A 16,211-nucleotide genomic window follows, 5' to 3' on the forward strand; every position below is an offset into this window, starting at 1 on the left:
AGAACAGCAGGAAGTTATCTTTAATGACCTTGTAAATATTTATTCAGTTGTTGATATATGTGTAGTTAAACCAAGTCCACACATCACCATCCTCCAAGTGTAGAGATTGATGAAGCCTGTTTGCTCAATTGTGGTAGAGGAAAGTCACTTAATGATCTAACTAGAGGGCGCACTTGAATTGAACTAGAATAGGTTTTTGTATGCCATTAATTACAGCCTGCAGTTCTGAGAGTCTATCCAGATCACATAAAGGCAAGTAGGATTAGCCATTATTACAGTGGCTATGAGAAGGACCTGAATTTTGATCTCACTCCTTTGCAATTCTAAGCTGTTCTACCCACCTGATATTATTGTGGCAGAGGTGCCACAGTATTAATCCTTTTACACCCTTACAATGTATTACAACAGTTATTATATTGGAGTTTATAGGAATTTGCTCTGCCCAGTTTGGCTTCTGGATTTCCTACAATAGTCACGTTCAATTCCTGCCTCAGGCAACTGTCTGTGTGGAGTTTGCACATTCTCCCCGTGTCTGTGTGGGTTTGCTCCCACAGTCCGAAAATGTGCAGGTTAGGTGAATTGGCCATGGTAAATTGCCTGTAATGTTAGGTGAAGGGGTAAATGTAGGGGAATGGGTCTGGGTGGGTTGCTCTTCGCAGGGTCGGTGTGGACTTGTTGGGCCGAAGGGCCTGTTTCCACACTGTAAGTAATCTAAATCTAAATCTACTCAGTTACTTCTCTTCAAACAGTGCACCATTGGCTGTAAAATACTTTGGAGTATCTGTGATTGTGGAAACACTGTGTTAATGCAAGTCTTCAATGTATGGGATATATTGCAAAGCCTGCTGACCTTTTCAATGACTGCTAAAAAGATTGAGTTTGTGATATAAATTTCTAAAACCACACTGAAATGTTCATATTCAAGCGTAAGTTTGCTATTAGATGCTATTTACATATCATTTATAGGAATAAAACTACTACAGTACCCCCTCCAGCAGAGGTTCTACATTGTAACTGTGACCTTTTCAAACAGGAAAATAAATGTTAAGAGAACAAAATTTTAAAATGAACGATCACCGGATCTGCCTGAAGAATTTTAGCAGCACACTGCTCTGTTAGACACATAGATTAACCTGACTCTATTTGGCTTGACATGATCTAAATAGAATTCAAAGCTGTAACTAAAGTCTGGATTTAATAAATCATTACGGCTCTACGAAGAGCATATTTTCGAAGTTCTCTTAAGCATCAATACAAAAGGTAAAGTCACATAGTCTTACCAGACTGTAGGGCTGCTTTTCCAATAGAGAGAGATCTCTACAGATGGAGGTTCAACCTGAGTGTCATCATGCCTCAGGCAAGGGAAGAGGTTGGGAAGGAGGATGCTGCATGGTAACCTCAGCCATTGTGGGAATTGAACCTATGTTGTTGGCATCACTCTGTAATGCAAACTAGCCATCCATCAACTGAGCTAGTATGATAGCTACTATAGTGTTTAGTGCATTATTGGAATCGTAAAATATTTGCAGATTTTTTTTATAAACTAAGAAATCAGAACTTAATCATTTCTGACATGTTTGATTGAATGTTTTGTTTATGAAAATTGTTGTCAGAGATGTAAACCTCTGTACAACTTTTGTGATCCATAGTTCTTTCTTCAGAGAAAAAAGGTATTCCTGATTCAGGAAAAGCTCTCTTAATTCTCTTCCACTTCACCAGCCAGTCCTTCACTTAAAATTTTCTTAACTTTCTTCCAATCTCTCTTAAATGTACTGTCTTAATGTTTAAGCTGAAAATCCCAACTTTTATTTAAAGCAGCAAAGAGAGAACTCAGCATGGATTAATATTTAACCTTTGACCCTGTATGATCGACATCCACTCGAGCTAGAGTATTTATAAGCTGGGTCATCTGAAAAGTGTGGATTGTATTTTGAAATCCATATTTTCTTGTAGTTAAATTCCCTATTTAGGATTCCATTATACTTATTCCTTGATAAGGCAATACTATGTATCAGTCTGTGGAGAGTAGGCCATGTTGAACAAAATTTACCTTAGCTGGTCATTTTTATGACAACAGGCACTTGTAAGCATTTATTTTGTGTAGATTATTTAGTTACACCCATAGCCACAAATCAATGACTGTCAATCTTACCACTTTCTCTTTATTTTCCTTTGTCTGTTCTTCTCCCCTTTCAAAACCTACTAGTCTCTAGTGCTACAATGCCTTCAGATCGGTGTCTTAATTTAAGTAGCAGCAAGTCAAAGTTTTCTGTTATTGTCTTGAATAAAGGCAAATTACTGCAAATGATATAAATTGGAAATAAACGCAAAAAACACTGGAGAAATTCAGCAGGTCTGCCTCTTATGGTATGGCTGTTCTTCAGAACAGAGGAAAGTCAAACTGGGCTCAAAACTTTAACTCTGTTTCTCTGTCCACAGATACTGCTGGACCTGCTGAGCTTCTCCAGCATTCTGTTGTTGTTTCCTATGAGTGCACTCAGGAGTGTTGAATTGTTTGAGTCACACATAGGAAAAATTGGATGCACATTGAGCCTATTTACACTTGGACTCATTACGTAAAAGAGTTGGAAAGTGTTTGGAAAGAACTCTGCTCCTGATCTCACCCTTCCCCCTTAAATTTACTCTGCGCTGCACCATGCACTTCAATCCTCATTTCAAGAAGCAGTTATTGAAATGGATGACCCTTGAGTAACTAAACTGATCATCTCTTGAATAAATTAATTTATTTATGATATCTTCTGTATAATTTTTTTATTTCTTCGCAGGAAGAATTAAATTTGAAGAATTTACCTTTGGAAATAAAGACAACTGAATCTTCATGTAAAGTGACAGTTGGACCTCCTGGACCACCAGGCCCCCAGGTAAACTTAATAGATACTTTGGGATGAACTTGTAAGATCTCAATCTTTGCTGGTCTAAGCGAGAATTTGTACTACTGTATTTAAAAATAGTGCAATTTACAGGTGTTCAATTTCAGCTTCACTCAGCCCTCCTCGTTATTCTCGTTGCAGGCAGTTTTTTTTTATTAGCAAGTGAAGATGTTAATCTTTTTCTTTATTTCAAAACAATGTTATTCAATATTATTAAATCATATGAAACTCCACATTGTCAGACAACTGTAGTAGATGCTTTAAAGGTATCAGTTCTATTTGGAGATGTTTGCTATAAAGAGGTTAAATGGACAAATGGTGGTAATTAAAGTATTTGCAAACTGACGGGGGTTTGATGACTAAACTTTGCTTTACTAACCTACAACACAGACTTAGGTTCTGGTCTTTCTTTTACTTGTGCACCATGATTGAAAAAATGAAACTGGTTTTTGCGTTTAGGGTTACCTCAACGTCAAAGGTACCAAAACTAATTCAATATGATTTCTGATCATAAGTCAGGAAACTATATTACAGTTCTCTTTCAGAAAGGACTTCAGATGAACAACTTAATCATTAAAAGTTTGTCACATTTTGCAGTAGCTGCAAATACTACTTGAAGACCTTGAGAATATTTTATATAAACAGTAAAATAAAAATGATGTTCACAGGGCACAGTGAAAATACCAACATGAATAAATCCTAAGAGTAAATAGTGACTTTGTGATATAAATCTATGTATGACGAATTCAAAGGAACCTGAAAGAACAGAAGAGCAGAATATGAACTATATATTGCTGCAATAAATTAGACAAATGCAAGGAAAGATGTCTGACCATAAATATTCAATGCAGGAATGCTGTAACCACATTAAAAGTGAGCAATTTATATAAAATAAGATTTTGTGCCTTGATATTTGGAGGACAGAGCCCAAAGAGCGCAATGTGTTGTGTGACACTATGCACTAATTACACAGTATTGTGAGGTGTTGAGGTCCATAGGATGAGAGTTTCATTTAATAATCATTGGTTCAGGAGTCAAAGGGTGAATTTCTTAACATAAGTGCAACCTTTATGTTTGTATGAATTTTTAAAAATCCAGCTATAATTTCCCGAGGTGTTAAATATAGAGTGTAATGAGCAAAAGATCTCTGTGATATATTAGAAATACATCTGTGCACTATCCGATGGTTTTATTTCCTATGCCCATTTTTATAATAGAGTGCACCTCTCTTTTTGCAATGCATTTTAATTACACTATCCTGCCACTGGTGGTGCTAGATTGTCATTACTTTATGAATCCAGGTTCCTCAGCCTGTATCATTTTAAATGTGTCTTTGCTTTTCAAGTAACTGTGGATTTTAGTATTTAACTGCAATTAAATGGAATTGCATCAACAGTTTGGTTCCCCTTATCTAGGGAAAGTTACATTGGCATTGTAGGCAGTCCAGAGAAAGTTTACTAGGTTCATCCTGGATTTTGAAAGATTTTCTTATGAGGAGATGTTGGCGAGATTGGGCTTGCATTCATTAGGGTTAGAAGAATGACAGGAAATCTTATTAAAATATACAACATCCTTCAGGGGCTACACACATGCAGATGCAGAGAGGTTTGTTTACACTTGGGGAATGGTCTAGGACCAGTGGGTATAATCTCAGAGGAAGGGGTTGCTCACTTAAGATATTTGATGAATTTCCTCTCTGATGGTCATGTATCTGTGGAATTCTTTATCGCAGAGAGCTGTTGTGATTGGGTTATTTATTATATAGAAGGCTGAGAAAGCATGACAACAACCTTCAAAATGCACAGCTTGTGTGTGAATATTACAATGTCAGAAAGCCTCCATAACTACAACATCCTTTCTCTCTTTGCAAGAAGTAACCAAAAAATGAAAGATAGTTAGGTATTTTCACTTGCTGTTTGATTATATGCTGCTGCTTCTAACCAGTGAGAGATTGAACAGTTAGCGTGCCAAATAGCTTGTATTCAGTATTGAACCAAGAGGACTTGGAACAAAGAAGATTGGCAAACCGAAGGACTTATAAGAAGCAGAAGGACACCTCATTGAATCCTGTGGACTGGTGCTATTGCACTGTGTTTGCCTAATATTTTATTCTCCATCCATAACATCAATATTTTCAGTTTGATGTGTGTGTCTCTGTATGTGTGTAGGATCTAAGAAGATGTGGAGAGAGTTATATGATAATTAACCATATTTTCTTTTCCGGAGATTAGAACTGATTTATTCATAATAAGTGGTTGTTTCTTATTAAGTCTAAAAGCCTGCTCAGTGTTTTTGGTTAACATGAGGTCATCATGCAGGAAAATTAGGGAATTTGAATAATTTGATTGAACCTTTAACTTTTGTGTTGACATTGGGAGCAGTGGTGAACAGGTATCAGCATATTTTCCCAAGTTGATCATGTCACAATCCAGACTTGGAAATATATTACTATTCCTTCATTGTTGCTGGGTTAAAATTCCAAAGCTCCCTACCTAATTGCACTGTGGGTATACCTCACTCTCGAAATATCAACAGGTCAAAGCAATGTCTACTGCCACCACCTCTAGGGCAGTTACTCAGGGTTAATAAATGCTGGCCTTTTTATAATGAATCTAGTCCCGGAATAAATTCTTACAAACTTCCAAATTTTATATTATCAAAGACACAATTTTAAAATAATTTGAATCAGACAAATTAAAATTCATGGAATTTTGTAGAGTTGGAAGTTGAAGTTTAATTTGATTTCATCCTCCTCTTGCTCCTGAGATTTGCCTGACGTGGATACTGGGGAGTAACTATGGGGGTGACACAGGGGTTGCATATGGAATGTGAGGGCCTATCCGCTTTTTACAAAAAAGCTGAAGACTGGATAAATTGACAAAGTCTTTTCCCTGGGGTGGGTGGAGTCTAGAACTAGAGGGCATAGGCTTAGGGTGAGAGGGGAAAGATATAAAAGAGGCCTAAAGGCCAACTTTTTCATGCAGAGGGTGGTACGTGCATGGAATCAGCTGCCAGAGGAAGTGGTGGAAACTGGTACAATTGCAACATTTAAAAGGCAATGGATGGGTATGTGAATAGGAAGGGTTTGGAGGGATATGGGCCAAGTGCTGGCAGGTGGGACTAGATTGGGTTGGGATATCTGGTCGGCATGGACGGGTTGGACTGAAGGGTCTGTTTCTGCGCTGTACATCTCTATGACTCTCTGACTCTATGATTCGGAGAACCATGGCAGGCCTGCCACAGTTCACCACAGCATTCTTCCACTCTTCCTCCTCTGTATCTGTTTCCAAATCCCACTCCCTGATGGGAAATCATGCAGTCAGAGGTCATTTCCATATGTGGTCTGCTGAGTTTGGAAGATTTCTGTCGCACCTCAGTAACAAAAATCTGGACCACATATGTGCATGGTCTTCATCATGTTAATTTAGTGGATTACCTAAAAACTGGTTGAAGTTAAATAGTGGACAGAGGATGATCATTGGAAAGCAACATGTATTAATAAAGATGTCAGAGATATAATTATTTCAGCTTGTAATTAAGCCCACTCAATTAATTGCTGCTTCAGTCCATGTCTCAAAGAGGTGAAAATTGAAGGATAATGCAAAATGTTAGACTTGGCTCATTGTTGTTGGTGTTGAAAATCTGGAGGAGAAAGTGAGGACTGCAGATGCTGGAGATCAGAGCTGAACATGTGTTGTTGGAAAAGCGCAGCAGGTCAGGCAGCATCCAAGGAGCAGGAGAATCGATGTTTTGGGCATCAGCCCTTCTTCAGGAAAATCTGGAGTAAATTAATGGGACTGATGATAACATTTCTGTAAAGTGTAACAAGGAGATATAGTGACAGATAAGAAACTTGACCAAGAACAAATATCCAACTACAATTCTTAAGTTATCATGGAGACTGACAGGATGGTTTGATTAATTAACCAGAATGGTTTCTGCCTTAAAACCTGAAGAAATGCCAGGAAAACTGCTCTGGAAATATTGTGCGGTGGAATAGTCTCAAAGTGGTAAAGAGCCACTCTTGTTCCTGTGTTTAACCCAGTGCACAAAATCGATGAGGATCTGGACATGATGAGACACCGCTCTAATTTTCATTCATTTTGTCCAGGCAAACATCTCTAACATGCATGAATGTTCACAGGAATTTTGAAAATTATCTACAGTCCTGCAAATGAGGACTGTAGAGTCTCCATAGGCAAGATCCTTGAAAGTGGAGTCGCAGGTAGATAGGATAGTGAAGAAGGTGTTTGGTACGCTTTCCTTTATTGGTCAGAGTAATGAGTGTAGATGTTGGGAGGTCATGTTGCAGCTGTCCAGGACATTGGTTAGGCCACTTTTGGAATATTATGTACAATTCTGGTCTTCTTCCTATTGGAACAATGTTGCAAAACTTGAAAAGGTTCAGAAAAGATTTACAAGGATGTTGCCAGGGTTGGAGGATTTGAACTATAGGGAGAGGTTGAATAGGCTGGGGCTGTTTTCCCTGGAGTGTCAGATGCTGAGGGGTGACCTTATAGAGATTTGTAAAATCATGAGGGGCATGATTTTCCCTGGGTGGGGGAGTCCAGAACTAGAGGGCATAGGTTTAGGTGAGAGGGGAAAGATATAAAAGAGACCTAAGGGGCAATTATTTTCACACAGAGGGTGGTATGTGTATGGAATGAGCTGCCAGAGGAAGTGGTGGAAACTAGCACAATTGCAACATTTAAAAGGCATCTGGATGGGTATATGAAGAGGAAGGATTCAAAGTGATATTGGCCAGGTGCTGGCAGGTGGGACTAGATTGGGTTAGGATATCTGATTGCATGGATGGGTTGGACCAAAGGGTCTGTTTCCATGGTGTACATCTCTATGACTATGACTCTGTGTATATTCTGCTCCTTTGCTCTTGGTGAATTCCTGAAAATTTGATTCTCTTGTTAACACAATTAACTTTACCTTTCTGAACAACCATTGCTCTTTTCAGCTGTCAGAAAGTATAGGTCTTCACTTTCCTTCGACTTCACATTTCCTTCTACTAAAAATTAGCCCCAGTGTGATTATAATGTTTTAAATAGATTAAGCTAATTGAGCTGGACAGGTTAAACATGCAGGTGGTTGTATTTCACATTTCCTGCATATCTGGAAATTGATCAGCACAACCTGATGCCCTTTTTTTTATTTGATAGGGTCCACCAGGAATTCCAGGGATTAGGGGACCAAAAGGCGAGCATGTAAGTATCGCGACATATGTTATGACTGAGCTTGCTATGCTCAGCCTTCTGGAATGTACATTGTGACAGACATCACTTTGCAAATTCAAAGCAACAAGCGTGTATGAACCAAGTGTGTTTCTGCCTCTTTTAGGGAGAAATTGGAAGGCCGGGAAGAAAAGTGAGTATGGCCAAGGTCAACAGTGAACTTTTCAGCATCTTTGTGGTCCATCGATTACTGGAAATTAAAAATTATCTGAGATAAATTATACCTGATGCTGCATTGATGCAATTACCAACGCTGCTGAAATTATTATCCCCATCCTCCTCTTAAATTATAAAGCAGTGTGGAACACAGAACTTTCAATTATTAATGCTGCTCCACATTTCATTTTTGCTTGAATATTCATTTTGAAAATTGGCAAGGCATCATTTTGTAGGATTTATTGAATGAAAGAACAATTGATCAACCTTAAGTGGCAGAAACGTCACATCCTCTGAGTGATGTGAGCTATGGTGAGATGGTTGGTAAGGCCCATCGTGATATCCAGATCATCACAATGTACCTTGTACACTGTTTTCTCAAGTGTGAGGTGATATTCTCGCTAGACACCATTGAGCTACGAATTGGCACGTCATTGTGAAATGTCTTGCCAAGGGATGGGATCTTATTAAGCTCACCAGACAAACTAGCTGTTAGGAAAGTGTGGTGCTGGAATTAGACAGCAGGCCAAGCAGCGTCCGAGGAGCAGGAGAATCAACGTTTCGGGCATAAGCCCTTCTTCAGGAATGAAATTGACCAGAGTTGAAAAGTGTGGTGCTGGAAAAACACAGCAGGCCAGGCAGCATCCGAGGAGCAGGAGAATCGACATTTCGGGCACAAGCCCTTCTTTAGGAATGAGCTGCCAGGCAGCATCTGAGGAGCAGGAGAATCCAGCAGCTGCAGTCCTCACTTTCTCCTAGCTGTTAGGAAAACCCGACGTGGAAATAGGAGTGAGCTCATAGTGGGTTCAACACGCCATCTCCTTCGAACAATCCCCACAGCCAAACTGCAAAGCTACCTGCAACATGTATCCATCTATCATGGGTATCAGTGCTCCACTTGCAGGGAGCCATTGTCAACATCCTGGCATTTTCCAATGCACTGGGTAGCATGACATCAAAGGACAGGCTGGTCTAGCAGTGGACATCAACAATGTGTTGGTTGTAGGCATCACACAGGGACAGGAACCCATTACACGGTGAACAGTCTCTCTCAGCACACATTCACCTAGTGCTGACTGGCATTCTACTAGCAAGCACGCCTTGCCTTGCGCTGCCTTGTCTTGCATTGGCAGTTGGTACAGTCATACAATAAAGCAGGAGGCCATATTGTGCAGTAGCCCACAGTCAGGGGAGCATACATCAGTGTGCCATGTCACCCAAGCATCCGTATCGAGCGGCCTCAGTTTTCACACCAAGCATGGTGCATCCACCGCAAGCAGATCAAGATGCCCAAAAGTCTAAAGGGAGAAGTCTACCGCAAAGTCCGTGGGGACATCAGTCGGTCAGGGCAGTCCAGCACAGCTAGTCAACAGCAGTATCTCCTATCGGTCCTGGGCTTTGGCTGTGGTTAGGCATCCAGTCAGAATGGTGTTGCAGAGGGGGCCTGTGCCTCAGTGCTCCAGGGAGCCAATCACAGTCAGCCCTTTGCCTCCATCAGGACTAGTCCAGGGGTACACCTTGGTGCCATTGGACACATATATCCACCAGGCAAAAATGAGTACTGCAGATGCTGGAGATTAGAGTTGAGCGTGTGGTGCTGGAAAAGCACAACAGGTCAGGCAGCATCCGTGGAGCAGGAAAATCGACGTTTCAGGCAGGAGCCCATCATCAGGAATGAGGCTGGATGCCTCAGGGATGGAGAGATAAATGGGAGGGGGGTTGGGGCTGGAAGGAAGGTAGCTGACAGTGCAATAAGTGGATGGAGGTGGGGATAATGGTGATAGGTTGGAGGGGAGGGTGGAGTGGGAAGCAAGATGGAGAGGTAGGACAGGTCATGAGGGTGGTGCTGACTGGAAAGTTGGAACTGGGATAAGGTGGGGGGAGGGGAAATGAGGAAACTGGTGAAATCCACATTGATGCCAAGGGGTTGGAAGGTCCCGAGGCAGAAGATGAAGCATTCTCCCTCCAGGCGCGGGTGGGAAGGGAATGGCGATAGAGGAGGCTCAAGGCCCTCCAGCACATCTCATCCACTTCCCGCACCACTGCGCTTGAACCACACTCCTCCAACCGCAACAAGGACAGGACGCCCCCGGTTCTCACCTTCCACCCCATCAACCTCTGCATACAATTCATCATCCTCTGCCATTTCCACCACCTAGAAATGGACCCCAAGACCAGAGATATATTTTCCTCCACACCTCTATCTGCTTTCCAGAAAGACCATTCCCTCCATGACTACCTCGTCAGGTCCACGCCCCCCCCCCCCCCCCCCAACAATCCACCCTCCCCTTCCGGCACCTTCCCCTGTCACCTCAGGAATTGCAAAACCTGTGCCCACACCTCCGTCCAAAGCCCTATAGGAGCCTTCCACATCCTTCAAAGTTCCACCTGCACTTCCACACAAGTCATTTACTGTATCCGTTGCTCCCGATGCAGTCTCCTCTACATTGGGGAGACAGGACACCTACTCGCAGAGCACTTCAGAGACCATCAACCAGCACCTCAGCCCCATGGCCAAACACTTCAACTCCCCCTTCCACTCCGCCGAGGACATGCAGGTCCTGGGCCTCCTCCATCGCCACTTCCTTAACACCTGACGCCTGGAGGACAAATGCCTTATCTTCTGCCTCAGGACCCTCCAAGTCCATAGTATCAATGTTGATTCTACCAGTTTCCTCATTTCCCTTTCCCTCACCTTATTCCAGTTCCAACCTTCCAGCTCAGCACCGTCCTCAGGACCTGTCCCACCTGCCCATTTTCCTTCCCACATATCTGCTTCACCCTCCGACCTATCACCTTTACCCCCACCTCCATCCACCAATCACACTCTCAGTTACCTTTCCCCCAGCCCCACCCCCCCTCCCATTTATCTGTCCACCCCCTCATTCCTGATGAAGGGCTTTTGCCCGAACTGTCAATTTTCCTGCTCCTCGGATGCCTGACCTCCTGTGCTTTTCCAGCACCACAGTCTCGATAAATATATATCCCCCAGCCAGGGGTTTGGGCATATGAGGGCAGATACTGACAGGTCTGGTAGAAAGGGTGGGCCACAGTCATGCTGTCACTTCCATTTGCAGAAAGGAAGAGGGGTTGGGGGAAATGGGGGTGATAGATAGGCAGTTGCAGGCATATGTACAAGGTGATGACCTGGAGATGTGTGAAGTCTGTGGTGTTGACAGAATGGCATCTAGAAAGGAGGGGCTGATGGTGGACACCTCAGCAAAGTGTGAACACCAAGGCTGAAAGTCACTGGCAAAAAAAATCCACTCGTTGCTGCAATCATGATGAACATGGACAGAACACAATGTTGTGGAGAGAGGCCGCAGAGGGTCTTGCAATGGCTAGGGTAAGTGAATCAATTTGTAAGGGAGGGGCCTGTATCTACAACCAGCCATTGGACACTCACATGGAAACAACATTGGCCTGAACACGTGATACCTTAGCGACAGAGGCATGTAGGGTCCACACACTCCCTGGCCATGCTACTGCATTGATCATCAGTGTGTTATACCTCCCTGTTACTACTGGTTACTATTATTACTGTCCTTCATTCTAGACTCCTGTGTACACTGCCAACTAAACTGTGGGCAATGATGAGGAGGTGGGTGAATAAGATGCCAGACTGAGCCAATGCCATGCACACATATTATTACCCAGCTCCCACATTGATATATTTAGTGCTCATCATGTAGCCCCAACCAGTGTGCCTCGTTAATACCCAAAGTGTGATACTGCCAGGGTACAAAGGAGCATCTAGAGCCAACACAGAGACATGACCACATGAACATAAAACACAAATAAAATTAAAACAAAACATTTACATAGCATTGTGAGTGAAGGGATGTGTAGAGGCAAACTGTTTATATAACATTTCCAGCAATTGTACCCACATGCCATTGGTCTTGCTTTGCCTTCCCTCGATCCCACCTGCTCTGCAGATGAGTTGGAGGGATCCTGCTGTGAATGTTTGGTCAGGAAGACCCCAATGAGGCTGGGGAAGTTGTGTGTGGGGGGTGCTGGAGTTTGGACAGGTCAGACATGCCAAAGATCTTCTTGCCCAAGCAAAGTTAATCTCCTCGTCTGGAATGACCAATGGTTGGGGCAGGGGTGGGAGGGCTTAGCAGCGTGGAGGTGGAGGGCCTGGTCACCTCCACAGAGATTGGAGACTATTGGGGGGCCCTCCTTGTGAGGATGCCTCGTGACATTGCCAAGTTACCGGGGAGGGGTGCAACTGGATTAGTGTCAAGGCTTCGACCTCCCCCTTTTGCCCCAATATTGTTCCTGAGAATGAGCGAATGGGCTGGTAGCATGCAGGTACTATTGACTCTCCAGGGTTCCCTGAGGGTGGCAGTTGCCAACCTATCCATGAGCCAGACGGTGGCAGGACTGGCTGCATTGCTCCAGCTCCTCAGCGCTGAGGACCCATGTCTCCTGGGTGTCTGCCTATTGCTGCTCTTCCCTGTGCTATTGGACACACAGGGCCTAGTCCTGCTTGGGGCTGAGCAGTTACCTGCTCTCTGACAGTGCTCCAACTAGCAGCAGTCTACAAGACGGACCTTCCAATGTGTTTGTCTCTCAGGAAGTCGAGGACATTTCCTCTGTGGGAGACAGGCTGTTTCTTGGGAGCATGAATCCGCCTCTAAGACACAAAAGACAGAAGGCGCAATGGCCACTGGTTAGTATGGTGGGTGACACCTGGTTAATGTGTCCATTGCAGGGGCTGACAAATGTTACTTACTCTGGCATGAGGATATTGATGTTTCCACATCCCCTCAAGAGCAGTCCCTGTCCACTTCTGCTAGAGCGAGTATCTTTTCCTCAGAGGGGGTCAGGACACAGATACCCAGCACCCCACCACCCTGTCCTAATGTCACTCTGCCCTATTGTAGGATGTCTTCTCCTTAATGGCATAAAGGGATTGAATGAGTAAGACGCAAGTTAGTGGTATGGGAGGATGAGGAGGGGGTTAACAGAGTGAGTGAGGGAAGATGTTACATGTAACAGAGGGAGTGTCAGAGCATGAATGTTGGTGGAAGGTGAGTACAGAGAGTAGAGTTTTACCTGGTAAAGCTGAGAAGGATATTGACCTACCTGCACTGCTGCTCAGTGCTTCTCAGTCCGGAAATGGCACTGACTTGGGCGGCAATCTCCACCCAGGCTGGCATGGACTCGCAGGCATGGCCACACCTGCCGGTCCTTTCTAAAGATGATTCATCTCATCTCAACCATCCGTTCTACAAGGGACGTCCAGGTCCATCTCGGAGAAATGTGGCACCATTCTCTGCCATCTCTCTTGACTCCTTCTACAGCCAGTCAGCACAACTTTCAGATGCCAACCCTCCTACAGGTGCCACTTCGGCTCTGGAAGATGGCGTAGCTGCATGATGGCCTTAGGGAAGATCCCCGATTCCTGATGAAGGGCTTTTGCTGCTCCTCGGATGCTGCCTGACCTGCTGTGCTTTCTCAGCACCACTCTAATCTAGACTCTGATTTCCAGCATCTGCAGTCCTCACTTTTGCCTTAGGAAAGATCTCCACTGAGCGATGAGTTGCTCCGGGAATGGCGCGTGGCAAGATGGGGCAGAAATCAAACATGATTCTCACCGGGAGGGCTGAAATGGTAACTAATGTGGCGAGCTTGGCAAGATACAGCAATAAAACTCGCTCAGCCCCGGGACAAAAATCACTTCACAGAACTCAGTACAACTGCCACTTTACTAAAAGAAAAGCATTTCTTTTGAAAAAAAGAGTTTCTAGGAACCAGCCTTGTGGCTTTGTCTGTACCCTCTTCAGTGTTGAATAACTTCCATGTGTTTTAATGATCAAAACTGGACACAATATTCAAAATATAATTTGATGGAACATGATATGGTTGTACCATGAGATTTCCGAACATATGTTTGTTTGAATTAGCAGTATGGTTCTGTGTTCTGTTTACCTCACAGCTAATGGGCATGAATTGCTGACTTTTTACAACAATATTACACTTGGCATAATGGGGCTTTTATGGTTCAATGGTAATGTTGCTACATCTGGACAAGATGGCCCAGGTCAAATCCCACCTGCCCCAGAGGTGTGTCATAATATGTCTGAATAGGTTGGTTACAAATATTTTCACTTAGTTTGATGCATTCTCTGCTTAGTAACACAAAATGCTCACACAATCAATTCTTAACTATTGATAATTCAAAGTTCATTCAAAGTGGATGATGCGCACTCACAGCTTTTTGCATGACATTTTTTTTCCTTGACTCTGATTCAAATACAGAAATCTGACTAATTATTTAACATTTCTTTTGAAGGGGAGAACAGGGTTACCAGGCCCCTATGGACTGCCAGGGCCAGCAGGCTCCCCAGGACCAATTGGGCCCAAGGTAAGAGGCATTCATTTTCCACACTCTCAGTTTCATTTATCACAGATATAGAGTGTCTTCTTTTAAAACATATCCAACTGCTTCCAGTTTATGAATGCCAGACAGAATGTTGAGATTACCTTTATCATAGAAACTTGGAAAATGGGAGCAGAATTAGGCCATTTGGTCCATTGACCCTGCTGCAACATTCAATGCGATCATGGCTGATCCTGTGTTTTAACACCATACTCCCTCTTTGTCCCTATACCCTTTTGTGGCTTTAGTGTCTAGTAATCTATTTACTACTTCAATAGTAAATCCCATAAATGAATTAAGTAATGGCCAATAACAAAAAATATTGCTTAGCTAATATATAGAACTTCAATGTCTTTTCAGCAAACTGCTGACTTCAAAATAAATTTTGGACTGTGTGGGAACTTGTTTTAAGTTTAATGTTTAATTAGTGAAGTGTTTCAGTGCTCTGATCCATTAGTGGTCAAAGGCAGTGCAACACAATTACATTGACACTTTTCAAATGCTTTCTGCTGCTTAAACCTAGGGTGGAAATGATAGAAACCCTGACCATCATTTTTCAATCCTCTCTGCAATGGGCAAGGTGCCAGAACATTTGGAGTGTTATGTAAAAGAAGGGGCGAAGGATAATTGGAGGTCAGTCAGCCCAGTCTTATCAATGGACAAACTATTGGTTAACTTCTGAGGGATAGAATCAATCATCCTTTAGGAAGACATGATTAATCGAGAACAGGAATGGTTTTGTCTAGTTAAATTGACTGAAATATTTTGAGGAGGTAACAAGGAGGATTGTTGAGAATAGCCCGTGATGTAGTCTGTATGAATTTGAACAAGGCTTTTCATGAGGATTAATTAGAAAAGTGAAAACCTACAGAATCCAAGGAAAAGTGATGATTTGGATCCAAAATTGCCTCAGGAAAGGAAATAAAAGATAATGATTACTGGATGTTTTTTTTGACGGGAAGGCTCCTTTCCAGTGGGATTCCCAGGCCACAGAATGAGATATCTAGATTTTCAATATTATATATTAATGATTCAATCTTAAGTATAAGGATGTGATTAAGAGTTTTCAGATGGTTTAAAAATTAGTCATGTCATCTGTAGACTTCCAAGGAAATATCAATGGACTTGTCAGGTCAGTAGAGATGTCTGAAATGGGAGAAGTGAAAGGAGGGCCATTTAGGAGGGCCATGAAGCTAAGAAACGCATATAGTAAATACGAGAATGCTGAGAAATGAGCAGAGACCTTAGAGTACTACTCCATAGATTCATGATGGTAGCCAAACAAGCAGATAAAATGGTACACATGAAATGTAGTGGACAGCGAAGAGGATTACCTCAGATTACAACAGGATCTGGACCAGATGGGCCAATGGGCTGAGAAGTGGCAGATGGAGTTTAATTCAGATAAATGTGAGGTGCTGCATTTGGGAAAGCAAATCTTAGCAGGACTTATACACTTAATGGTAAGGTCCTCGGGAATGTTGCTGAATAAAGAGACCTTGGAGTGCAGGTTCATAGCTCCTTGAAAGTGGA

At 42.8% G+C, this 16,211-nt stretch overlaps 1 protein-coding gene across 7 annotated transcripts in view; it reads left to right on the forward strand.

Moving 5' to 3' along the window:
• Window positions 1-16,211, forward strand: part of colq (collagen-like tail subunit (single strand of homotrimer) of asymmetric acetylcholinesterase) — a 116,096-nt gene that overhangs the window by 42,212 nt on the left and 57,673 nt on the right. For all 7 annotated transcript variants that reach the window (XR_011961254.1, XM_072575017.1, XM_072575014.1 and 4 more), the window contains 4 exons: window positions 2,787-2,882; window positions 8,063-8,107; window positions 8,241-8,267; window positions 14,592-14,663. Coding sequence is in view for 6 of the 7 variants with exons in the window: in XM_072575017.1 (XP_072431118.1) it covers window positions 2,787-2,882; window positions 8,063-8,107; window positions 8,241-8,267; window positions 14,592-14,663 (240 nt within the window). In the remaining variant the exon portion in view is untranslated. The remainder of the gene's footprint in view (window positions 1-2,786; window positions 2,883-8,062; window positions 8,108-8,240; window positions 8,268-14,591; window positions 14,664-16,211) is intronic.

Source organism: Chiloscyllium punctatum, chromosome 8 (genome assembly GCF_047496795.1).
Source record: "Chiloscyllium punctatum isolate Juve2018m chromosome 8, sChiPun1.3, whole genome shotgun sequence".
In the NCBI taxonomy this organism is placed as follows: domain Eukaryota; kingdom Metazoa; phylum Chordata; class Chondrichthyes; order Orectolobiformes; family Hemiscylliidae; genus Chiloscyllium; species Chiloscyllium punctatum.